At 38.7% G+C, this 26,624-nt stretch overlaps 1 protein-coding gene across 1 annotated transcript in view; it reads left to right on the top strand.

Annotated features, from left to right (window-relative positions):
- The window catches only part of LOC101862791, a gene marked incomplete at its 5' end in the record, with an annotated part of 120,693 nt that overhangs the window by 37,052 nt on the left and 57,017 nt on the right, over nt 1-26,624 (top strand). The window contains 10 exon segments of the mRNA XM_013080934.2: nt 4,943-5,008; nt 9,137-9,333; nt 9,652-9,727; nt 12,068-12,124; nt 13,891-13,902; nt 17,779-17,850; nt 18,261-18,311; nt 19,637-19,736; nt 21,557-21,577; nt 25,310-25,424. Coding sequence (XP_012936388.1) covers nt 4,943-5,008; nt 9,137-9,333; nt 9,652-9,727; nt 12,068-12,124; nt 13,891-13,902; nt 17,779-17,850; nt 18,261-18,311; nt 19,637-19,736; nt 21,557-21,577; nt 25,310-25,424 — 767 coding nt within the window.

Genomic DNA, 26,624 nt, shown 5'->3' with positions numbered 1-26,624 from the left:
GGGGGGGGTTGTTTTCAATATGATGAAAACAAGAGTTAACTACAATTGAGAAAATAATTTTGCTCCAAGCTTTAAAAAATGAATATGAAAACTTCAAAATCTTGATACGCCGCATTGGTGCTTTGCTTACCCAATGCAAAAAAAAATGAATCTCGAATTCTTGCTGATTTGAAAATTGCATGAAGATGAACACCATGTAAATAAAATGGCTCACCTCTTGTGAACTGACAAAAATACGGGACAACTCTTTTGACTCCCCTGTATTTTAGGGAGTGACTCTTCTGTTGCGTTTTTAATACATTTTTAAAAATCGGTTCTTTATTTTAAAGTGGAAATATTTGCTGCTGCTATGTTTTGTTACGACTCGTATTATTTCTTTAAATTCTTGTTCATTTTCTTGCAGGAATGTTATATTATCATTCTCTTGCTTTTTCTGGGTTTGCATGAATTAGTAGATTGTCAGTATGAGCACTGTGTATAAGATGTAGGAATTGCAAATTATATTTGCATCAGTGTTGAGCGTCTGTTTTTATGTACCATATTATGGGAAAAGCATTTCTTGGTCTCGTTTGTCAGGGGGTACTGCTTTGGTATACTGGCTTTTGTTTGAGTCAACGGTATTCGTTTGGGTTTTCTTTTTTCTTTCTTGTTAGCTTTTCATCCGTTGCTTTTTCAGAATTATTCAGCTGACTCGTTTCAGAAATGACTTATGTTACTTTTATTGAGCATCTCCGTCGGTCTGCTAGGTTTTCCAGGGGCGAAGCAACGTCTCCTAAATGATATATCCCCTTTTAAGACAAGGTTAACTGTTGTAATGTAGCTTGGGTTGAGACGAAGGTTCTGGGGAATGAAACACGACGACCCGAGTTCCATTCCCGTGTCGAAATAATACTTTTTTTTTATCGGTATCTTTGTTTTTCTGCCGGACGTTGTATCCCTATCAGCCTGAGTTGGCCCCGAGAGGCTATGTTGAAGGGGGCGTATAACTCCTACAAATACATGTTCATTTTAATCAAGGATAGAACTAGCCTGTTTTTCGTGAATAGCGTAACTGGTGTATAATGATTCCGCATATTGCAGCATAGTCTTGAATATTGGTTCTCATTCACATGAAAATAGTCGTTCTTATCAGGCCACCGTTTAACCGCTTTATAGTTTCACATCTCAGGGTCTGCCCATTCGTCCTTTAGTAAGACCATGTGACTTCGGAAAGTACCTCACTAGTTTCTATTTCTTGTCATTAATTACTAGTATACTTGATCAAAGAACTATACTACAATGGTATTCTTCTGTATTGGGTGTTACATTGCAAGCATTCACTGTCTTGTTTGGAAATTACTCATTACTAATGATTGTATTATTTTTTCTGAAAGGAAACCTCAAGACTCACCACGATAAATAAATGTGCTTTGTGTCTCACCTCACATAGTGCTGTTTTGCTAATGGTTTAAGACTGTCCTGTTTTGATCACACACACAAAAAAGTGGCTCGAGGGCGTGTGTCTCTATTGAGTACACGTATAGCATATCATGAAATTAGTCAAGAAGTTGGGGTGAGAGGGGATGGGTCAGGTTTGCTAGGTTGCTCTTAAACCATGGCAACCACTTTATTACTTCACACGGTCACTTACCTAAAAGAAAGTATTCTATTAATCAACATCAATGTGCCAATAACGACTTGATGTAACAGTATTATACCATGTTTCTTTTCTTGGGTATCTAATTTCTCACTTCTCGAGACAGCCAAGTGCGCTTACTAATCCCTTAATAAAAACTGCAGAGCATAATATCTGTCTTAAAATGGCGTAAAATTTGCTCCAGAGGTCATAACTTTGTTTATAATGTTCTATCACAGATGGTCAAAGTTTATGTTGAAATAGACGCCCCTTCAGCTCAGTTGGTATCATGCTGGACAACAGAATGGCCTAGGTTCGAATACTAGACTGTGCGTTCTTAAACACGGGTCGTTTTGTGGACTTTCGACTCATTTGGCTAGGTCCTGTCGGATTTGGACTTAAATCGGAGGCCCTGCCGTTAAATAATTTAATAGTGTTATGAGGGATGTTAAGCCCATACACTTACTTTGTTTCCATTGGAATTAGTAGATCTAGGTGGATATGTTTTAATTGGGGGCAGACTAAGAGCGTCTTTTCTATGGCAGATCAGTACAAGGTATTCAGTATAACATTATTCGAAAGCAAAAGGCGTAATCAGGTGAAACCATCGACACAGAGTCATCTCATCTTTCTTTTCACATTTGTGTGGGATATTGGTGAAATCAGGCGCTCGTCAAAACAATGAAATAATAATAATAATAGTTAAGAAACTGACACGTTTTCGCTCGTTGGGCAATTTTTTTCCGATTTTGTTGTCGTTCCTGTTTTTTGTGGGACTCAATGGTCATTTTACGTCCGTAAAAAATGCATTCCTGCTTGGATTTTAATTTAAAATATTGATCAAAGTTACTAAAGAAAAATGTAAATTTGCAATTTCCAAGGACACCAAAGCTTTGGAAGTCTCCGAACTTTGGCGACCCTTTTCTTGCTTATTTTTGCTCTTACAGCTGGCGACCCCGCCTCCTTCAATTGCAAATGTCTCTCGCGGGTGGTTGGAGGGAGCCACTGGAAGGTCCTACTTCTCCACTTTCCCTCTGTTGTTTCTTAGGTGTCTGTCTGTCTTACCCTTTCCCGCCGCACAAAATGACCATTATTGTGCCGATGTGCTTCTTATGACTCAAATAAACAAACGAACAAGTAAATGTCTCGACTTGCCTTCAAGATAGATAAATAATCTTTTCATGAAAAGCAATACGAGTAAACATGCTTTACAATGATATCAATAACTCTACTTGCCCCATAACACTGATGAGCGCCTGATTCCACCGTCGAGACTCATATTATTTCTTACCAAGTTTTAGATTCCATGCTTCTGGTTTCGTGTTTTCGTCCCTCCCGTTTTGCGCCAATGTTTCACCTTTTTATAAAGGTCAAGCATATTAGTCATGCCCCTTCCCACCCCTACCCTCCCAACCATTTTCCACCCCCCCCCCCCCATTGTTTTTCTCTCCTGTTTATTTTTATTAAGACATGTATTCAGAAGACAAATACATATGTACGTGAAGAATGCAGAAGTGAAGGGCATTTTCGGAAAAGAACTTGTTTTTACTTCTAGATCAAGGTCTATGTGTTCACCATGGTGCAATTTTCCGTTTCAATAATGCATCGCTCATTTTGTTTTAAATTGTACCTCTGGCCTACAGGTTGGGTCAGTAGTTGCAGAATAATTAGGAACAATTTTGATTCCGAAAGAAAAAGAAAGGAGTCTATTTTTAAGTTAAACTCTACTTGAGGGCCAATGAATTAGAACAAAAAGCAACCGAAATTTCGTATGCTTGTCCAATTGATCTAACATTCATAACATAGTATTTTTTTAAAATACTATCATGTACGTTTTTGGTCCACAGAAAAAAATGAACTCATTTTATGGCAGATACACTGGGGATTCTCTGAGCATTGAAGACCACTTATGTGTATTTACATTTTCCATTATACTTTCATCATTTCCTCATATTCTTCATTTTATCGTTGCTCGCTCGGAAAAAAAAGAGTGAAACCAATGATTTTGCATGGGGTCGTGTTAAGCTGTAAGGAACTAGATCTACCTTTTTTTTCGAGACAAGAACAATGTGACAAACATTTTTTTTTGAGATTTGAACTTCTCTTTTTGACTTTGATCGCGTACTGATTCGAACAGCTCGTGTTGAACTATGTGGGAGACTGAATATTCGGTTAACATGTTTAAAGCGCTTTCTAGAAATATTTTATGTCGTAGTTTAACGTGCCATGTAGGCCTAACATAATATATTATAAACTTTGTCTACACCTATTATACCTATCACGTAATAATACTCAACAAATAAAGCTTCTCCAATCTTTGAATTTCTCTGCATGTTCAACCTAAAGCTTCATCAGATATCTTACCAATATAACATAGGAGTTCTTTCATCATCATGTTGTCTAAACATAAAAATACATGTCACGCTGCTTGTCTTAAAAACAAGCGAAGTAATTACTCATGTTAATTGCAGTTAAGCAATATGCGTTATTAGCTTATTCTTTGCAAACTTTCGTTTCAAGATTTTCAGGGCACGTCACGTTTGGTGGATTATTATGCTGTTTCATACTTCAAGATTACAGATGTTCAGTTTTTTAAAGTTACTTTTCTTGCCACACGTACCCCGGCTGCTACCTTTTTCTCCTGCACCTGAATTTCTTTTGTCTTATTAATTATTATACATTATTTATGTTATATTGAAGATGATTTTGTGATTCTGGAACGTCGGATGTGGTCTTTGGGGCTTGGGAATGAACAATTTTCGTGTACGCTTTGATATATATCTGTGATGCAGGTGTCTATCCATCTGTCAATTCATCCTCTATCTATCTGAGCATGATGTCCTTTTAAAACGAAAATTGCAGTTCAATAATTCCGTCACAGAACCTTTTTGTTGATAACCTAGTTTTCATGATAAGTTATCATATTAGTTCATGTATTATTTTTTTTTTTCAGTTTGCTTTTAATAGAGACGTGACGCCTCATGACTTTTTCTCTATGTGTGTTCTTTGTTTGATGTTGTCCCATTCTCCTTGAGTTAGTTATTACAACCTAAAGCTATGTGCACAAAAAGCATCTTCCTGTGTTATCACGTCATCCTAAACGTTTCTCTGTTAGTGGGTGGTTATCTGGTGATCTGGTGTTGTCTGCTCCTTTTTTTCCTATCAAAACCTCTTTCGTCATTATCTCTCCAACTTCTTTTCTTTATGTTTGTTACTCTCTTGTAACACCTCTAGTCGTCGGCACCCATATGACCTTCATGTGTGCAAGTGCCGTAAAACTCTGACTAATACATGTTTTTATATTAAGACTTGGATATATTATTTCAGACGAGGAGATTCCCCCAGATTTCAGAGATATGAAAATCGTGGGCAAACCCATCGTTGTTCAGGATGGTAAGCGTCCGCGATCAAATGCCAGCATCTTAACTGCCTTGTGGGTCCGGTGTTTTCCTATACTTTACCCAAATTCTTTTCAACTCGCGAACTTTGAACTTTAGGGGTGTGTCTCTTATATAACTTGAGGGAATACATCTCTCAAGCTCAAAGTTCTCAAGCTCTGCACTGCATTTCTCACTCTCACAGCCTGTTATGTAGAAACGGCAATAATAATACAAGTCTTAATTCACATTTTGCTTTGCTGAGAGGCTCTGCTGCTTAGGTGTAGTATTTTTGGTGGCTATTCAGCATTTGTTGAGACCTACTTTTTCTGGATTGCTTGATTTAGAGCTTAGAGTGCTGTTTACTCTGTATTGCATTAGTTGTTGTTTTGTTGTTGTCGTTGTTGCTATTTCTCTCACGTCTGTCGTGTACTGGTTTTGTCATTGCTCAATATTTACCGACTCAGTATAACAACCGCAGAACTGACCTGTCACTTTGCAACCTCTTTGTGTTTTGTAATCGGGAAACCCTTTAGCTTCGCAGTGGTTACTTACATCTTTAAAGATATGTATCTTTGTGACATTCCCTGACATAATGTAACAACTGTAGAACTGACCTGTTACTCTGCAACCTCTTGGTGTTTTGTACTCGGGAAACCCTTTAGTTTCTCTGTGGTTACTTATTTTATAAAGACCTGTATCAATGTGACTAATTCGTGCAAAAATATGTTGATATAGCTCCCAGTTTTTAGATTAACCAGTCTTTTTAAAGCTGTGGTTCAGACATGTAAATCTCCACGAAGTGGTGAAGTGTGACAAAACAAAGTGAAGGTTTCGAGCAAGACTAGATCTCACTTTTTGAGTTTCAAATTAAAGTTGGCAAACGTATATCGAACAATGCTGCCGTTACTTTGTATCGGATAATGATTCTAATGGTCAAGTAACACCTTTTGGGGCGTTCCATAAGCTCATTGGGCAAACTTGGCTATGGTTCAAAAGGCCATGATTTGAATCCCAAATGAGTTGGGTTTTTTAAATTGATTTTTTTTTCAAACTAGAGTTGTTTTGGACTTAAGTATTATAGCCCCTCTTCATTTCTTTTCCTCTGTTGTTTCTGTCTGTTGATCTTCCCCCCCCCAGTACCAAATAACTGTTAGTATGTCAATGTGCTTCTTTTTACTCTGACATACGTACGAACATTCTTCATGAAGGAGTTAATTTCTAGAAAGGTGTCATAAGCTACGCAATCCATTTCTTTCTTGATTTTATAATCTTTTCTTTTAAACCCCAGTAATTTTCCTTCTTTCCAAACACCTTTTAGCGTCACAAAGTTACGATTGCCCCCGTGCGAGTAACACAAGTTAAACCAGTACTGTTTTACTTTAAGGTTTTATGGGTCTTTTGTCGTGGCTTCCAACTTTTTTGTGTGGATTGACTTCGTTAAATTTCTAGCTTATATTATATATCATAATAACTAACCTCGCAGTTCTAACGCTCATTCTTTGTACAACTGGCTACGTGTGTATTGGCTGTGGCTAAAGAAATATTGTAAGTGAATTATATACACCTTGTAGTAACATTTTCCGCAGATGAAATAGTTATTCTTAATTCAAACAGCTGCACTATATAGTTTAGCTGTATCATACTAAGCTGTGGTGCGGATGACCCTTGTTCCAATCCCCAAAGGGGCGCTTTAAAAAAAAGTTAAGTCGTTAAGTAAGTTTTCAAGGTTCTGCGCCTACTTTGATCCATCTAATCAAAGATGTATGTTGGATTCACAAGTCGAACCTCTTTAGAAATGGACTTAAAATACATATTTACACGGTGCCACTACGTGGATTTACTTCCACATGATTTACCTAACTGGAATAGGACACGCAATTTAATAGGGTTTTTCCCTCACCTGACGCAACAATGGAGTTTTCAAAATCACCCCTAAGTTTGTTTTAGCTATTCGTGAATTCCAACTGCATGTATGTGTTAACAACCGTTCTCTTGGCCATTGCAGTCAGAAGGTGTGAGTTTGATTCCAGAGTGGTTAGTCTATTTTATCGAGTGTCTTCGACTTTCTATTAGGACACTGCTTTCCACTCAGTCTGGAACGACTATGATAGACTGGTTAGCAACAACCCGTCTCCCAAATTATTTATATATTGTATCGACGGGGACGTAAAGTATTTAAGATGAACATTCGTAGTTTGATAGGCTTGAATTTATCAAAATAATGAAGACAATGTCTGCAGTATCTTACAGGTCGAATCTATTTCATGTAATTTATTCACAAAAATAATTAAACCCGGTACTGCCAGTCGTGGGTGATGGGCGAGCGCTCTGGTGTAGATTGCTCCTTGCTCCTTCTCCCCTATCAAACATCTATCTCTCTTTCTTTTTTGTTTGTTTGTTACTCTTGTAATCTTCGGCACTTATATGTCCCAATTGTAGGCCTATTGCAAGTATCGTAAATTCTAACCAAAAGCAAACAAAAATCCATTGTGTGTAGCGTGTCTGTATGAAGACCTTACCCATGGTGTGAGGAGTACGAGCAGATCACTACTAGCAATAGCCACGTTGTTGCTTGTAACCTCTACTGCTTGTGCGTGTGTCTGTTGTTAGTAATAATTAATTGGTAACATGAGATGAGCCTTTTTTCTAGAGGATATCGGTTATTAGTTCACAAAGTCGCACCGTCCAACTTTACGACTAGAGGCATCAGATTACCGCTGTATTAGGTGGACAGACGTGGACAGGGAGCTTTTGGGCCGGCGTCTGCGGTGTGGTTCTGTGGTTAGGTGCGTCACCATTGCACACAGAAGACATGCGTTCGATCCCGTTTAGGGAGAGTTTTTTAATCGGCGAAAATTTCGGTATGTCTGCTGAGACGTTGTATCCGTCCCAGCCTTGGGGTCGAAACCACCAACCTCCTGAATAATCTAAATTGTGTCAATTAAAGTGTAAAACAGTTACGTTTGAAAACAAGGGTGCTCACTTTCTGATCTCCCTGCTTTTTTGCCCAGTGACCTCGAGGGTTTGTTTTGACTCAATCAGGTCTGGAGACGTATTTGTTGACCATAGTTTGCTTTGGGTTTTTTCTTGTTTTCACTTTAACTGCTGTCCATCTAATATAGCCAGGTGTTTGTCATGTTGGCCTAACTTTCTAGTATTTTTTCTGCTTAAAATAGCACCATAGCATCACGCAAAATCTCTCTTTTTTAATAGGATCTGCACTTGGTAGCTGAGTTTTGCACCGCATAAGTGGAATTGAAATTCTTAATCTTCTAAAATGAAACTTGTTCACATATTTAGGACGATACTAACTCAACTCTAGAGAAGCTTCCTAGTCTTACCTATTTCTCAAGCTTTACCAAATCCATTAAACATATATTATGATTGTACATTTGTAACTATGCTTGTAAAATGTATGCAGTTTTTACGAATACATAAACCTAATGCTAGCAACCTGGACTCTAAGAATTGTGACATCTTTAACTGCAAAATAAAAAGATGTTTCCATTTTGAAAAGATTGTGTTTGTTTAATTATCAATTCTTGGGGATTTTAAAGCTTTCCATTGTTGAGTTATATGTATTACAACTCCACAGTCATATATATCACTCGTAGCCTTGCATAAATCACGACTTTGTTTCCCTCTTCTGTGTCAAGGGATAGATAATTGGGGGGGGGGGGGGGTGTACTAGAAGGTCCTCCTTTTTATTCCTTTGGCTTTTTGTTTGTATTTTGTTGTTTCTGAGGCGGGGAGGTGTATTCAGTGTTGATTTTTCTCCCCGACACTAAATGATCGTCATCAGGTTGATATGATTTTCATCATTTAGAAGAAGAACCAGCCTAGAGGGTGGTCTGGTGTGGTTTGCTTCTTCTTTCCCATCAAACATCTATTGCCCTCTTCTCATTCCTCCTTTTAAACTGGTAGGAGGGATATTGCCTCTGGCAGTTCCTTTAAAAATGGTGTGTGTGTGTGGGGGGGGGGGGGGGGGCACACTCCACTTTCATCTTGCCCTTTTCCCTACACTTTATTCAAAACCAAACTAAACAACACTCGCCTGCTAACTGATCTAGGTTACCTTGACGAAGACTGTAAACACTCGCAATCATCACATTCTAAACGGCAACTATTTTTCTGTGTCCAGATGGTCAGCTTCCCAAAGGCGCCCTGTACCTGGGCACGAAGGAGCATGATGAGGGTGACCAGCGCGTCACAGAGACGTACTACACCACGCCCTCAGAGAAGACGGAGACGACCACACGCGTCACAGAACATCGACCCGTCAAATACGACGGGATCGGCCCTGTGGACAAGGAAGGGGTTCCGTTGGCTTTCAGGAAGGTAGTACATTTTGAAGGAAAAGAATGAGTAAATATTTATTGATGCGTCATTGATAAGTACAGAAAAAAAGAAAGATGATACTGTCTAATGAAGAATCATTGCTAAGTATAGAAGAAAAAAAAGAAGAATATTTAATTGGCAGGCGCTTTGGTGTGGTTTGCTCCTTCCTTCCTATCAAACATCTGTCGTCTGTATCTCTCCTTTCTTCCTTTCTACATGTTACTCTCCGGTAACACCTCGAGTTTTCGGCAATTATATTACCTACCTTTGTGTTACAAGTGCAAAATTAACCAAACTCAAAACGTTTGTATTTTCCAGAACGTTGAAGAGGAGAAACAGCATGACTGGTACAAACAGATGTACAAGAGTCTGCACAAGACGGAGAAGAAAGAAGGTCAGTGTAACACACCAAATGGGTCCCGTCCCGATTTCATTTTTTTTAGTCGTATTAGTTTCTTAATTTTTGTTGTTTTGGCTTTAAGGTAACCCCTGTAAAGTATAGAGACATTTCTTCTTTTCCCTAAAGATTAATTGTATATTATTTATTTTTTGCTTTGTTTGCGTGTATTTTTTTTTACTTTTAGATAGACTCTATCACTTGTATAGTGTTGTTTGGTGTGTTGTGTGTGTGTGTGTGTGTGAGTATGTGTGATTACACATATAGTTGCATCTGTTGCTGTTTTTAAGTGTTGGTGTGTAATCATATTGTTATCGTAAGGAATATTTGAGGTCACAAAGGCACCGTTGTTGTTTGTGATTCCTCACACAGAGTGAAACACTTTTGTGTCAAGTGTGCACCATCGTCACAACTACACGAGTTTCCACACACTTTTTGATCTGCAGGCACCGAGATGTGTGCACTTCGATAATATGTTTAATGTGGATCTGCTTGTGAATGATAGTAAAGTAGTGATTATAAAACTATTGGAAAAAGAAGAACAGTCAATTATTCTATTTACATAACAACACCAGATTCGAATTCGTGAATATCTAGTGCCCCAAATTTATCCAAGAAAAGATTAAGAACGGTTTTGTTGTCCTCAACTGCCATTCTGTAATGTTTCTAATTCTTTATAAACTTTGGGAGGAACTTTCGCTTCTCCCAACATGATCTGTGATTTTCTGGAGTGCATATTATGAATTAATAGAAAACAAGTGAAGGTGTACAAGTTAGTGTGGGTAGGGGGGTGTTCTGGTTGTTATGATACTGGTTCCAAAGATATCTATTCATTATTGCTATAAAAAAAAAGAAAAGAAGAAAAAAAAAAAAAAAAAAAACCAACACCAAAGAGATCACAACTCATTTCTACCTCTACAGATCGTCTGGGAATTAATGCTATGATAGACTCCATTTTCGATGAAGCAGGTGCACTGTCAATGTTTTCTGCTTGCTTATTCCCCTTGCATTTGGTAACCTTGTGTTGAATCCACCTCCTTCACTCCCCTCTCCCAAACCTCCCCTATTTTCTTATGAATCTCTCTCGTTGTGCTGAATAATGACATGAGTCTCTCAACGTGTTGTGAACTACTAAACACATAACAAAAGATGTCATCCGAACTGGTCATCTTGAATGTTTCCATGGTATGCTTACGAGAAGCCACAATACCATCCATACATGTCCACTTTTTGACCCATGAAATGGATTAATGGTGTCAAAAGGGATGCTCTACAATGTGGACGCCCGCCCGCCCCCCCCCCCCTTTTCCCACCCCAGAAGTGGTCAAACTATATAATAACACACAATCGTTCATTTCTTGTTTACAACAATTGTAATGAGAATGCTGCATGCCTTACAAGGGCAGAATATGGATGAATAATGACTATTTACTATGTCTACTACTCAGTTTCTTGTCTTCATGTTCATGAAACGGTTTTGTTATCATTATTTACTTTAGTCTTCTGCTTTGAATTTGAAAACTCGCTTCGATTGTGGGCACTGTTTACAATGCCTGGCAGATAATGAGATAGTTGCTCTCTATATTTCCTTATCTGTTTCACTTTTCTGTGCCTTCCTTTTCTTGGCTCACAAAAAATCCCACCATGTCTAGTCCTTGTTTTGACCGAGCCAGGCTTTATATTGCAGTCTATAAATTACGATTTACCTGGGTGCACTGTCAGCGTAGTTGGTATCATGTTAGACTACGGAGTGGATGACCATGGTTTGAAACCCCGGCAGGGTTGTCCAAATATGAGTTATTTTGGGGAGTTTTTAAGGCGCTCCATACATTTGGCTCGCTCCCATCGAAGATGAACGTTGAATTGGAGGGCCCTGCCTGATAAATAAGTGACATTTGAGTGTTGAAATGGCAGCCTTACAATACCAGTCTTACGATTTGCTCCATTGAAATTCGATGCTTATGTAGGCGTGTAAGGTCCAATTAATGTGCTGGTCCTTCTTGAAATGTGTCCCTGTAATCAGACGGAGATCAAAGTCCTTTGAAATAGACTATAATTATTATGTGTTTTGTGTGTAGTGCGGCATTCATCCAGTGGGTGGTTGGAGGGCGCCACTGGGAAGTTCTACTTCTTTTGTGTCCCTTGTTTGTTTCTGTTCGTCATTCTTGCTTTATTTTGTTTCTGCACGAGATGACTGTCTTCGTGTCGATGTGCTTCTTTTTTACTCAAGCGAACAAACAAACAAATAAACACGCGTGCTCACAAACAAAATTAATTTAGAAAAAGTTTTTTATTTCTGATTTTTGATTTTTTGATCCCTACCCAATTCATCATCAGCATCAGTGCCAAAGGGCAATCACTCTGATGTAGTGTACTACAATTTGTACCCGGAAGGTAAAAGTTCCAGCACCCAAGGGAGCACCACACATTACACTGGTCCACCTGTTTTTGGTCCACTTTGCAATCCCGCACAGTCACAGAATCGATACGTGGGTGGTTGGCGGGTGCTCTGGTGGGGTTTGCTCCTTCTGTCCTATGAAACATCTATCGTTCTTATATCTCCTCCCCCTTTTTTGTGTTTGTTACTCTTGTAAGAGCTCTAATCTTCGGCCTATTGTGTTGAAAATGCCGTAAAAATCTTACTGAAACTAAAGAATTGATACTTGTTATACTTATTGCCAACACGACTGCAGGATCCATTTACTATCTTGTTGAAATCAAAACGGCAATTAATTTTGGTTGATTCTGTGATAGAGTGCAATGATAAAGTGGACCAGAAACGGGTTTTTCCAGTTATGCAACAATACCCTCGACTGTAGCTGACCTATCAACTGCTTTCACTATTGATAATATATTATTACTATTATTATATCATATGGTTATGACCTGAGCTTTTTGTGTGGTTAATTATCGGGAATTTTGTGTAGATTGTGTATGTAGGTTTTGCACCTGATATGTTATTATACATACAATGCTACCGCACTAAAATAGAAAAACCTGACAGGTTTCTTTTTCTGTGGGTTTTCTTACAGATTTTTGTGTGTGTGTGTTTTTAATATTGTCTTTTTTTTATTAGTATGGTATTGCTTTAATTACACGATGATATATATAAATGAACTCTTGGCTTTTGTGTGGATGGACCCGTGAGCTTCTGAATGGAATGTAGTTATACCTTTAAAGAATGAGGATAATAAATGTGTGTGGCATTATGGTGAAATCAGGCGCTAGTCACTATAATGAACTCGAAGAAACCGACATTTTCTCGCGCATTGGACAATTTAAGGGGGTTTTTTTCTTTTAAAAACACATTTCTGTGTAGAATTTTCCTAAAAACCCTGATCAAAGGCACGCAAAAATATTGTTAATTTGCGGTTTCTGAGGACTCTAAAGCTTTGGAAGTTACCAAACTTACACCACCATTTTCTCGCTAATTTTACCTCTGACACAAGGTGACCCCCACGTCCCTCAATTGCAAATATCTCGACTCCTATTCGAGACAGATGGTTTTGTTTTTGTTTTTATATCAAAAGTAAGACAAATGAACAAGATTTAAATTAATAGGCATACCAATAACTCCACATAACCAATAACTCCATGTAGCCAAAAACTGACAAACGCCTGATTCCTCCGTGTCGTGACACATGTGAACATTTCCGTAAAGGGAAGTCTCTTCATGAACACTTATTGGAGGAAAAAAGCATAACTAAGTAGAGAAAGTGTATAGAATCTATGTTAGGATCTATTATTCTTTTTCCTTACTTCACGTGTGCAAAAATTGTCAAGCCTGTCCTAGATTACCATACATTGTCGAAGAGAAAGGTGGTCATATTAGACAGGAGATCCTCTTGGCTAGTCGGGGTGGGTGGGTGTGAACTGTAGGTAGTGGGCGTTTGTACAGGTCGTTAGAGCAAGTTTGACTGTACTTTTTACGTGTTGAAGTGCTTTTGATTTATCCTGTCCCATGAAGACTTGACATGCTTTTTATAACTATTCATATTTCTCCAACCAACTGGTTGAGCTAATGTTTTTCCCTCATGTAATTGATATACTATAATATGAATTTTAACACAAAGCTTTGAATAATCCTAAAATTTCTCTTTGCATTGACAAAAAAACCGAAATGAATGAAAATGTCAACTGATGTTTTTGTCCATATTCAGTGAAAGAACTTGGTAAGATATTTATTGGCCATTCACCTTTGTCCTTTGTTGTTCTTTAACATCATGGGATGCTTTAGCACTGTATTGTGGGGTTCGAAAGCTCATGCGTTTAGAACTAACACTAAAACGAAGACACGACTGCTTTAGTATCATTTACTTCTCTACTAAGTTCACCATACAGCACTGTGGCTCTTTTGATATATTTAAATGATTTATGTAAGTAAATATCCTCCTCTCTGAACATAAGTATCGTAGACACTAACAATAACCTTCACGGATTTTTTTGAATATTTAGCATTAAATGAAGTATTGTAATATTACTTTTTTTTAAAGGCAATGTATTTTCACGTAGTTTACAGAATTAGGGACAGAACTTACTTCAAAATAGTCCTTATCATAATCTACGACCTGAGCGGAGAATAAGAACTTGTGTATTATGTTTAACCTTGTGACAAAAGAGAGGAATTTGAATGAGACATAGTTTTTTTTGTAAAACTATACTTTTCAAGCACGCATTCTCTTAAATAAAAGTGAAACTATGACATCATAACCCAAAATACTAACAACGCGATAGTGATATTGCGTCATGGCATGAGTGTAACATAATATTAAACCCCCAAAAATGTTTATGACCTATGTTTCTAACTTGTCAGTCTCTCGGTTGATGTTTCTTTGTTGATATGGGGTACTGTTACTCTCCAAACAAGAAACTCTTGTATGTATACCTGTACAGTTGATACCATTTCTTTAGTCTCATAAAAAGTGTTCTGGAGACTGGCTACCTATTGCAGTTAATACTTTTACAAACTTCACAAGCAAAGCTCATATAAAAGCAAAATGTTGTAGCGAAATCTTCAATTATAAATGAGTATTGTCTGGTTTAAAAAAAGTACGGACATCCAATAGCACACACACACACACACACACACACACACACACACACACACACACACACACACGCACACACACACACAAACACACACACACACACACACACACACACACACACTCTCTCTCTCTCTCTCTCTCTCTCTCTCTCCCTCTCTCTCTCACACACACACACACGAATACACACACAAATGCACACACACACACACACACACACACACACACACACACACACACACACACACACACACAAACATACACACAACTTGCATGAAAAGCTCACTCTTCTTTTGTAAAGGAATGATATATTATACAGTTTGGAATAGGAATAGCTGTCACGAAATTATTTTGTTATATTTTTTTCAGGGCCAAATTTAGAATCTTGCTTAATAGCCTAATAGTTTCAACAAAAGATGGAAAATACATGTTACTTTGTTGTGATAGTAAAGTATAGGCAGTCGTCCGTTCTTATTGATGAAGATCCAGCGCATTCATAATGAAGTATATTTCGAAACTTATTGAATGCTTTGGGTGACCTTTGCGCAAGTTTTACACGTTTTAGTGCAGTGTTGCGTTCATTCTGCACTTTTTTTTACATTTGCAATTCTATTTACGCCTATAGAAACTCCTGCAGCTTCTTTTACCTGGATCTTACATTTTGAGCAACACTGAATATCCTTCCATGTTTTTTATGGCTTGTTTTTTTTATGTAAAAGAATTAGTCATTCTGATATGTATTTTTGAAATTTAAAAAATTACCCGTAACTGATGACTGTAACTGATATTAACTTTTCAAAGAGTTGTAACATCATGTGATAGTATCCCACTTACGTAGACCCCACTGGTGTGCAAAGTCAGCCAGGTTCAAATCCCTAATGGGTCACAATAAAAATGTTTGTGATATTCTGGACATATTTTTCTTTTTATGTCAGGGGGCGTTTCTGTCAAATAACATTACTGTTTCGGAAGAGATGTGAAACCCGAAAATGTACCTGGTTATATCATGGGGGTCTTTGCAGCTAAGTTTTCTTAGACGTATCATATTAATGTGAATAGGAAAGGTTTTCATGTCTTCTTTCTAGACTTCTATATTCCAACGTGCTTCAAACGATCTTTAATTCGAAAGCTTACGCAATGTAAATGGTGACAGAGACAGGTTTTTTTCCCTACTCGTTGTAGAAATCGCTGTTTGCTCTGTGTCTGGGCACTGTTGTTTTGTCTGTGGACTGATCAGCTTTGGTGGCTTTTGCTGTATAAACAAGCTACACTGAAAACAAAAAGACTGCACATATACTTATCCTAATCCCTTGTCCTGTAAATGGTGATGGAAAACGCCAGCTTGTTCTTCTTTAAGTTAAAAGCGCCTTATTGGTATCTGCGAGACCTTATTTAGGTATATTTATTTAAGAAATGTGTCAAGTCATGCAGACATATAACATTCTATTGAGAAATTTAAATTTGGGCTCATGAAGCGATATAAAGGCGGTGTTTTAAGAGTGAGTTGAAGTTATGATACAAAGTAAAACATAAGAATGATTAGGTCGTTTATTAATTCTAATCTGAAATGGGCCTGGCTTGCGAACTAAGGCAATGATAATAATAGTGGCCTACTGTGATGAGCAGAAAAACTGCATTTACTGTTACTATGCATGGTAGTTTTCTCCATGATATCGTATGTTCAATCTAGCCACAAAATAAAAGTATTTTCATTTACTTTGTGCAACAATGCATTAAATAATTATCATTGTTTAACTTTCTTTTTAAAAAAAAGGTCATAATTGCATTGTACAATCACGATGGTAGTATAACTTTTTCATTTAATCCTCATGCTTTCATATGAGCTAAGGTTCTCAAAATGTTTGGGTTAATACTTCGATAACATAGCCTATTAATTATGTCTTCCATGACTACATAGTCATTATTTTTACCATGTTTTTCCAATATATTTCTGTATTTTCTGCTTGTCTACTATTCCTTCTTCCCCAATGCATCCATCTAAAGTTAAACTGCCCTCCCTTCTCCCCACCCTCCCCCTCCTAAAAAAAGAAACAAGAAAAAAAACCCAAACCCCAAACACCGTCCTTTCCTCAAAATCCTTCTCTGTCCACCCCATAGATGTACACTTTAAAAGGAGGTAACTCTATGGTCCACCCCTCTTTCCCATTCTCCTGTATCCCCGGATTGTTTCCTGTTCTCACACTCCTCTGTCTGAATGTCTCCACCCATAACTCTTTGTTCTGGTACCACTGTTGTGGACATAACGATAGCTCAGTTAGCATCTTGTTGGGCAAACGATGTGGATGCTGTTGATTCGAATCTCCGGCTGGTCGTTCTAGAAGTTAGGGTTGTTTGGGGGAGTTTTGGGGGCTTTTTGCCCCCTTGAACTTATTCCTATCTTATATAATGGAAGTTCAAAGGGGAGGTACTGCCTAGTGTTTATCGGGGCTTTGGACCTATAGCATAATAAATTATACTATTGTCTTGCCTCACCCTGCCTTTTTGTCTGTCGTAGAAGTCCACATTAACGTCCTAAGGTTGTCTGATTTCAAGTAAAGGCACAGTAACTGAAGTGTATTCTAAAAGGCAGGCTCTGACCTCCCCTCTCCCACCGCCCTTCCGTCAGCAAAGAGAGAGGGATAAATGGTGCATTTTCATTTGGTAAACAAAATGTCCTCTCAGTGGATTAAGAACAGCAGAGTTTTACACAAACATATTGGTAATTTTTTTTTATACTTCATTTGTTTGGGTTTTTTTCTTGGGGGGGGGGGAGTATTTTTGTTTAGACTTGTTTTTGATTTTACATATTCTGCTTTAGTTGTCTCCTTATGTCGTTAACAGCTTCTCATGGAGCAAAAGATAGCTTATCATAAGGTGCTCTCAGAACTGCGACATTATCAATCCAATGTATATGAAAGCTATTTTTAGAAAATTGATGTAAATCAGATTAAGTTGTTTATGTTCTGCTGACTCATACAAATATTGATCTGTCTATGTTTTCAGAGACGAATACATATAAGCCAACATACAGCTTCCCAGATGACATATCAGATACCAAATCGGAAGAGGGCCTAGGTATGTTGTTGTCTCATTGGTGAAAATAAATGTGTCACGACGTGGTGAAGTCAGGCGTGCCTCACAAATGTAGATTGTGGGTGGTTGGAGGGCACTATTGGTAGTTCCTACTTCTTCTCTTTCCTTCTGTCATTTCTGCTTGTCTGTCTAACCTACATGACCATTATTGTTTCAATGTGTACAAGGGTCTTTAGAGATGCAGGGATGCATACAAATCGCTTTGGCACTGGGTTTTTTTTTCTTTCAACTGCAGTTGTATCATCGTCTTTTTTAGCATACGTGTAGCCTAATAAATAATATAAATCTTAGCATGATAAATATAAATAAAGATGCATAGACTTGTTTAAAAAGCTGATGATTTTATATATAGCACTAAATGATTTTCTTACTTCCATGCTCTTTGTTCACAGATGACAGGCCATACAGACCTAGCTATGGAAGATCTTCTTCCAGGTCAAAGGGTAGGTTTCACATTGTGGGTGGTTGGATGGCACCACTGCTACATATTTTTTCTTTCCTTTCCCACTGTTGTTTCTGAGTTTCTGTCCATTTACCTTGCTTTTACCCAGAACGAAACGGTCATTATTGTGTCAATGTGCTCATTATTGTGTCAATGTGCTCCTTTTTACCACCCACTCCACCCCAAAAAAGAAAACAAAAGAACAAAACAAGCAAACAACCCCCCCCCCCACAAAAAAACAAACAAAGAAAAACAAAAAAGAAAAAGGAACAGACAAACAGGATGTTACATCGTCACCACTGAAGACGAATTGTCTAACTCAGTTTGGCTAAAATGATTGCTTAGCTAAGACAAAAATAAACTCTTTGAGTTGAGCAGAAAGACTTAACTCCATTAAAAGCAACCGTGCATGTATGTGATTGTGGCATTTCTAAATCTTTATCGCTCTAAGTTAAAGTTTACGGCACAGGAGCAAAGGGGGGGGGGGGAGCCTTAAAAAAATGAATGTCAAAATCTGAAAAGTTTTGTTTGTGTTGAAAGAAAAAAGGCCTACCATCTGTGTTGACATTCCATGCACAGAGCCCAGTCTTGTCTTCCTTCCTTGTTCTCTCTCTCTGACAGTGTTCTCCTCACTTCGAAGTGACCAGTGTCTATGATAGAGAGGTTAGGCGCTTCATTGTCGCAGGAAACCTGAGTTCGATTCTCATGTGGGGAGTATTTCTGGTCTAGTATCTCGGCCTTTTCCTCATGAATCTTGTGGCGCAAGAGGACAGAAAAAGTAAAAGTAGAATGGTGTAGGTCTTTCCACGGGACATTGCATCCCCCCCTCAGCCCAAATTGGCCCCGACAGGCATGATCTAAATTGTGTTGATAGAGGTTTGAAAGACATGTCATTGATTTTGTAAAAAATTTTGTAATGTCCTCTGTGTCGTTTAGGGCTCAACAAACAAACTGTTAACTGTGTTCTTTTGCTGACTGGAATGCGCCTTTTGGCTAGGTCCTGCTTTTCTTTATTTCCCTCTTTTGTTTTACTTTTCCACACCCTAAATGGTGGGTGTTCTGTATTGTGCCTGTTTTTACTCAAATGGTGGCCGGCAGGTACTCTAATGTGGTTTGCTCCTTCCCTTCTTTCCTGTCAAATGTCTGTCATCCTTTGCCGTCCTTCAGTTCTTTGTGTGTTTCACTCTTGTAACACCTCTAATCTTCGGCTGTCATATGACTTCATCATTGTATTGCAAGTGCCATAGAATTCCAAACGAAATGAAAGCTGAAAACTGTTTTTAACTCAGAAAAACTTAAACATTTTGTTCTTTCTGTTCTTCTCAGTGGACGAATCAGGCTACAGATCAGAGCCAGAAGGAAGATACAAGGATCTGTGGAAGTCTCGGAGTAAGAGTACTTCGGAGTCCAACGAGACGCGCAGAAAGTGAGTGAAAGTCTCTTTTTCATCTTTATAACTGGTTTTCTAGGTTGTTGTTAATTAATACCACACTCAGTAAAACTAATGTCAGTGTAATCGGCTAATCTAGATTACTAACTATTCTTGTGATTGTTTGTATAATGATATTGCTGAAAAAAATGAAGAGGTAGATAAAGTAGATTGATTCTCGCTTTTAGCTTATGTCAGATGTTTAAAAAAAATATACTTCTCTTTAAATATCTTAAGTGAATAATATTCCTTCTCCTATAAAATGTCACCAAGGCTTTGCCAGACATAATATGACTAAGACAATCTGATACATTGCCACTTAATCAGACCTACAGTTGAATGAAGTTCTTTTATCAGCCTTGGATAATCAAAATCTTAAGAATTTTTTTTCTCTGGGAATAAGTATTATTTAACTATGAGGACTACCGACGTCTATGGTGTAGCAGTGAAGCATTTCGCAATCCACGGGAAGACCTTGGATCGATTCCATGTGGGAGGTCTGATATCGAGTATCTATGTCTTTCTGCTGGCACATTGTTGTATCCCTGTCCTGACAAACAGGATCAAAGCAAAATTTTATGGATTTGGGCACATAAGCATAATAAACAATTATCATTACAATTACAAGTAAGAGGTAAAAAATGAATTTTAACACTCGAGGACTAAAAGGTGTGACTAGTCAAAATCAGTGTTCTTGAATGATATGGAAGGTATTACAAACAGGGTTGACAAATTTTAATACTAAGCCCATTTCCTATCTCCAAAATAATATTGATATTTTCACATGTTGATTAAAACGGTTCATCTGGAAAGCTCCAACTTCACTTGGAAGTATAATTACAGAGTGCATGGTGTAATAACTGTTGTTGTCTGTAGTGTAGTCCACAATAATAACTATGGTGTTGTTGGTATCATAATTTAATGTTCTAATGAAGCTTAATTCCTTTTCATCATCATGTATTCCCACTAACTTAGTTTTATGACTGAAAAGAATGGACGATTATTGGGGTCTCTGTGTTAACTCTGGTATAAACATGATGGGAGGGAGAGAGAGATGTCTTTGCTGTTCTCAGACACAATGCAGAAATGTTACATCATATGGTTGTGTATTTGTTTCCTTCTTCACCACCACTAAACACAATTTCTGTTGTGTCGGTACGCTTCTCATTAACCCAACTCAAACAAATAAACATGTTGTTGTTGTTGTGGTTGTTGTTGTTGTTGTTATTGTTGCTACTGCTGTTGCTGCTGCTGCTGCTGTTGTTGTTGTTGTTGTTTTTGTTGCCGGTGTTGGTCTTATTTCTTCTTCTTCTTCTTCTTCTTCTTCTTCTTCTTCTTCTTCTTCTTCTTCTTCTTCTTCTTCTTCTTCTTCTTCTTCTTCTTCTTCTTCTTCTTCTCCTTCTCCTTCTCCTTCTCCTTCTCCTTCTCCTTCTCCTTCTCCTGCTCGTTCTCCTCCTCCTGCTCCTGCTCCTCCTCCTCCTCCTCCTCCTCCTCCTCCTCCTCCTCCTCCTCCTCCTCCTCCTCCTCCTCCTCCTCCTCCTCCTCCTCCCCCTCCTCCTCCTCCCCCTCCCCTCCCCCTCCCCCTTCCCCCCTCTTCCTCCTCCTCCTCCTCCTGCCGTGTGATTGTTGCGTTGCTGCAATCGTTGGTCTCTGTGAGTTTTATCTTACGGCTTGTGAGTTTGTTTTTATGTTCGTTTCTTTGTTGTTGGTTTTTTTTTCAAATTTGAAATTGGAGGCTTGTAGGACTCATTGAAGCCCACTGCAACAACGTGTATGCTTTTGCCATATACATGTATCATTTTAATCCACTCTTGTAGCTCTGATCCTGATGCGCCCAGGTAGTATGTTGCAAAGACTGTGCATCATTCTAAATGCGTGTTGCATGGTCTGTGGGAGACCTTCATCACTTTGCCTTTTTTTTTTTCGCTAGATGTCAAATGTGGCAGGTTTTATTTTTTGTTTTGAAATTCAATTTTACTTCGTTAAAAGATCAGCATGTCAAAGCTGCAGGTATTTCATTGAATTTGAGGCACATAGTTGTAGATATTTCTTTGAATTCGAAGCATATAGCCGTGCACTTTTTTTCATTGAATTTCTGGCACATACTTGTTGCTATTTCACTGAATTTGAGGCATCTCATTTCGTCTCCATACTATTTTTTTTCCTTGCTTTTCTCCTCATATTAAGTCCTATGTCATTTCATGAGGTTTACAATCCTTTACTTTGGAACAATTCGTTATCAGTTACTAACCTAGCGTCTGGGGTGTAACGGTTAGGTGCTTCATTTTCCTGTCGCAAATAGGAGAGCCGAGTTCAATTCCCAAGTGGAGAGACTTTTTATCGGGTGTCTCGGATGACTGTTGTATCGCTGTCAGCCTGGGTTGGCACTGGCACAGGGAGGGTCGAAGGCAGCCTCTTGAAATGATCTGAATTGTGTAGCTGGGGATTTTTAAACACGTATAAATAAAACAAATATTTGAATTAGGACCGGGAGAAACAAAGCTTTGATTTCGAAGGAACTCGATCGGACGTGAATTTTAAGTATTATCTCTAGGGAGCTCGCATGGCGCTGGTTGTATATCAGGCTGGACTTCAAGTTGGATGGCCCTGCATGGAACCAATTCTCAAAAAGACATTCTTTCTTTTAAATTTAGCTGTTTTTGGGTTGTTGGTTAATTTTATATATAAAAGGGGGAGGGTGGTAGTTATTGTGGTTCCCCACAATCTAGGTTCAGTCATCTCGGAAATAAACTTTAAAATCGCACGACGTGCTTCCTGTAGAATAACCTTGCTGTATCTAAAATTCCTTTAAAACAATGTCGTGCAATATTACAACTTCAATATTAGCGTTAGTGATGTTAAGATATCCAAAATAAAAGCGTTGCGTTTCGGGAGATTTGGAAAGGGGGGGGGGGGTAAATCTAAAAGCAGGTCATCCTTCATAAGCTGAAAACTTTTTTTTTCTAAGTTTTGTGCACGTCAGTCAACTTTGTTGATTTTCCGCAGGCTTTAAATCTTAGCCGTGACATGTTTATTTTGCTTAAATTTCACTATGGCTTTCTGTCTTGCAAGCATGTTGCACTCAGTTATTTGAAGGTTCAAAAAGTGTTATCTGATTCTCTGTCTCACGTTTTCTGCTTTGGGTATTACTGAGGATGCAAAATATGCCCGCCTTGATCGTGTGATTGAAGTTCTGGACTCTGACCTAAACGATTGGATGGAAGAGCTGAAGTGTTTAGGGGTTTTGTTATAATTTTTTTTTACGCACGGTGGCCTGCGAGCTGTTTGGGGACCCCTGGTCAGGAATGTAGTAGCCATGGAGAGCCAGTTATGGTCAGGATGCCCGTCTGAAATACTTTTGTCGCGATTTTCTTTATCTCAGAATATTTCTTCTTCTTCTTCTTCTTCTTCTTCTTCTTCTTCTTCTTCTTCTTCTTCTTCTTCTTCGTGTGATCTGTGTCTTAGTGCGCCAGGGCGAGGGGTGATCCTCCATGCACTATAGTCACAGCTTCATCCTCGTGCCCGCTACTGCCCATCTTGCTCCTCGATCACTCCATCGCCTCGAAGTAACCTAAATTTTTGGTCTTCGTCCACGTCCTCCTCGACTCCTCTTCCTCCTCTTCCTCGCCATCCTCCTCTTCCTCCTCCTCCTCCTCCTCCTCCTCCTCCTCTCTCCCCTTACCCTAGCCCATCCGGCCACAACTGCCACTTATTAAACCAACTACAGCTGGACACCCCCCCCCCCACACACACACACTTTCACCTCCCTCCAAACCCACCTACCCGAGCCTAGCCTATCCCCTGTTGATCAAATGCTGCCCTATCTAGAAATAAATTTTGCTCCCACCCCCAAAAACGACAATAAAATATACAAACATAATTCAAAGCTCATTGCTGTGCTCCCCCACTCAATCTTTTCTTTTTGTTTCCTTGGTCTTACCCGTTTGCCGGGTTCATTATTCGAAGAAGCCAGATGCTGAGAGCAACGATAACGATGTACCATTTAATGAGATACCCAGCAATAACCCCTTTAGAATAGAATTTTGCAATCTTTTTAAGGCTCAGTCCTTGTTAGATGATAACGATGATGATGATGATGATGATGATGATGATGATGATGATGATGATGATGATGATGATGATGATGCTGTACTTTTTGTAGAAATTTTCTTGAACTAACGGCCTGAAAGTGACTGCTAATTTAGAGTAAGGGCCTATATAACTAAACCTAGAAACTGAAGCTGGAAATCTATTTTTTTAAAACTTTTAATTGTCTACGAAAAGAAATCAGTGTGACTAAGTACTCGTGCGCCCCCACCCTTACCCTATCCTGCTACCCCCACCACCCCCTCCCACCTACTCCCCCCCCCCCCACGGTCTCCCAGCCATTGCAAGAACGCAACAATTTCGTGTGCACCTTGAAAATTTATCCGGCCAATTCGGTACACATGGTCGACCCTGCTGGCAACCCTTTTCTGCCCAACGTTTGCGGAGTTGCATTATTGTCATATTATTATTATTATTATTATTATTATTATTATTATTATTATTATTATTATTATTATTATTTTCATTTTTTAAAAATCACCACCATCATCATGTTTCTATTTTCCACATAAAATTACATAACACTTCATAGAAAAGAGAAGGAACAAAACGAGCAGCGTATATATCAATTGTGCACAGAACAAATAATCATAATTATGATATTATAAACTCAGTGATTGCTGCAAGTCGATGACACGTCGTCGTTTATTTGGTTATTTATTTATTCATTTATTTGAATTGTTCATTTATTTCATGAATGGATTGTTTTTTGTGTGTAGAATTTTCTTTAATCTCCACATCATGTCTTCATGGGGATAGACAGTATGTAGTGGTGTTTAATAGTTTACAAATAGCTGAGTGTAAAGTCCACTTGTATATTATTATCCATCTTTAAAACCGTCCTTAAAAATTAAATTACGGTAGAGTTAAGACTTTTTGAAGCCTGTGCCATCGTTAATGTTTATTTGTATAAATAATGTATTGTATGTGAATGTGTGTGTGTGTGTGTGTGTGTGTGTGTGTGTGTGTGTGTGTGTGTGTGTGTGTGTGTGTGTGTGTGTGTGTGTGTGCGTGTGTATGAGAGTGAGTGAGTGGCGTTTGTGTGTGTGAGGGGTAATTAACGACTCGACTTTATAATTTTTCGAAGACAGTTTTTACAATAAAACTTAAGACCCATAGCAAGAGCAGCTTTGGTCAGGTTGAGCGTGCGCTCAAGACAAGAAATAAGATTCTGAGACAAAGATATACAAAACGAGAGAGAGAGAGAGAGACAGAGAGAGACAGAGGGGGGGGGGCAGACAAACAGACAGACTGGCAGATAGACAGACAAAGACACACACACAGAGAGAGAGAGAGAGAGAGAGAGAGAGAGAGAGAGAGAGAGAGAGAGAGAGAGAGAGAGAGAAGGAAGACATCTTATTATATCATGGTCATTATGGGTACATGTCTATCTCTTTTTTTGTTTTGTCTCACGATCACATATATATATATTATATATAGATATCTTCGTTTATTTCCTTCAGTCCTTGGGCCCCGGCTAGCGTGCGGTCAAAGATCGAGGTGTACCGATGTCAGCCGAGGAGCATCATGGACTACGAGCCAGGCTTTTCATCCATTTCCTTCCGAGAGTCCAAAACGGTAAGTGTACTTAATTTATTATATTATTTTAATTACTTACGTCTTGAAAGGAAATTTTCCTGTCAATTTACTCACTTTGCGAAATGATTGGAATGTTTATGATTGTTTTGTTGTTGAGTTAGTTTTCCAGGTCCACGTCTGCCACGTTTTGACATTTATTGATTTTTTAAAAACATTTTTTGTTTGTTTCCAGAGACAACGCATTAGGTTTTGGGGTTTTTTTTTCCTTGGAGTTTGTTGTTCCGTTCTTTGAACACGATCTTCTCTGTTTTTTCACTCAATACACTCATGTGCGTGTTCATATATACATATATTCACACACACACACACACACACACACACACACACACACACACACACACACACAAACACACACACACACACAAACACACACACACACAATGTTTTCAAAAGAAATCCAGTTTCTATCACCTTTTTTGTTTCTTTGTTTGTTTGTTCTTGTTTTCTTTTGGCGTGGCATGATCGAGTCGTGGTGTGCATGCAGTACCCTGTCTCTGATAGAGCGGAACCCCCTGATACACTAGACGTCCACGGCTTCTTGTGGTTGGAACCTATCAAAAGAAAATTATTTTCACTTTATTAAGTCCAACGCGCGCCCCAAAGCGATGAGTCATGCGCGTGCACAAACTCACACCGTGGGACAAAGGCCCCTAAAGCTCTGGCTCACTGCTCACCTTTGGATTGATAAAGCTACCGAGCGTGAAAGCTACCAGGTGAAAGCGGAATGTGTGGCGAAGTAAAGAGGCCAGAGCTACTGCGTTCTTTGTACGTCGCTATTGGTTTTCCCTATCAGAGGAGGCTGTGAGGGAGGAGGAAGATGAGAGGGGGCTGGAGGAGGAGGGAGGAGGAGGAGGAGGGAGGGGGGGGGGGGTGAAGGAAAAAAATTAAAGTCAAATTTGTCCAAGACTGCCACTAATTATCGAGGAGAAAAATTCTTGTCTTAGGTAGGTGAATGTCTTGCTTAGTGTCATTATACAAACAATACCCAGGCAAGTGGGACAATGGGAAGCTGTTGTGTGCATGTTATTGCTTTTGACGTTTAGCCGAAAGAGCAGGTTCGACTATATTATTATTTGGATAGTTGTTATTGTTGCTTTGTTCACTATTTACAATTTTTAAAGAACGTTTTATTTTTGCTTTTTGTGTAAGCTGGGAAATCACATCCTTCGAGATCGTTTA

This window comes from Aplysia californica, unplaced genomic scaffold (assembly GCF_000002075.1).
Source record: "Aplysia californica isolate F4 #8 unplaced genomic scaffold, AplCal3.0 scaffold00106, whole genome shotgun sequence".
Lineage (NCBI taxonomy): Eukaryota > Metazoa > Mollusca > Gastropoda > Aplysiida > Aplysiidae > Aplysia > Aplysia californica.
This window is presented reverse-complemented; position numbering and strand designations above follow the sequence as displayed.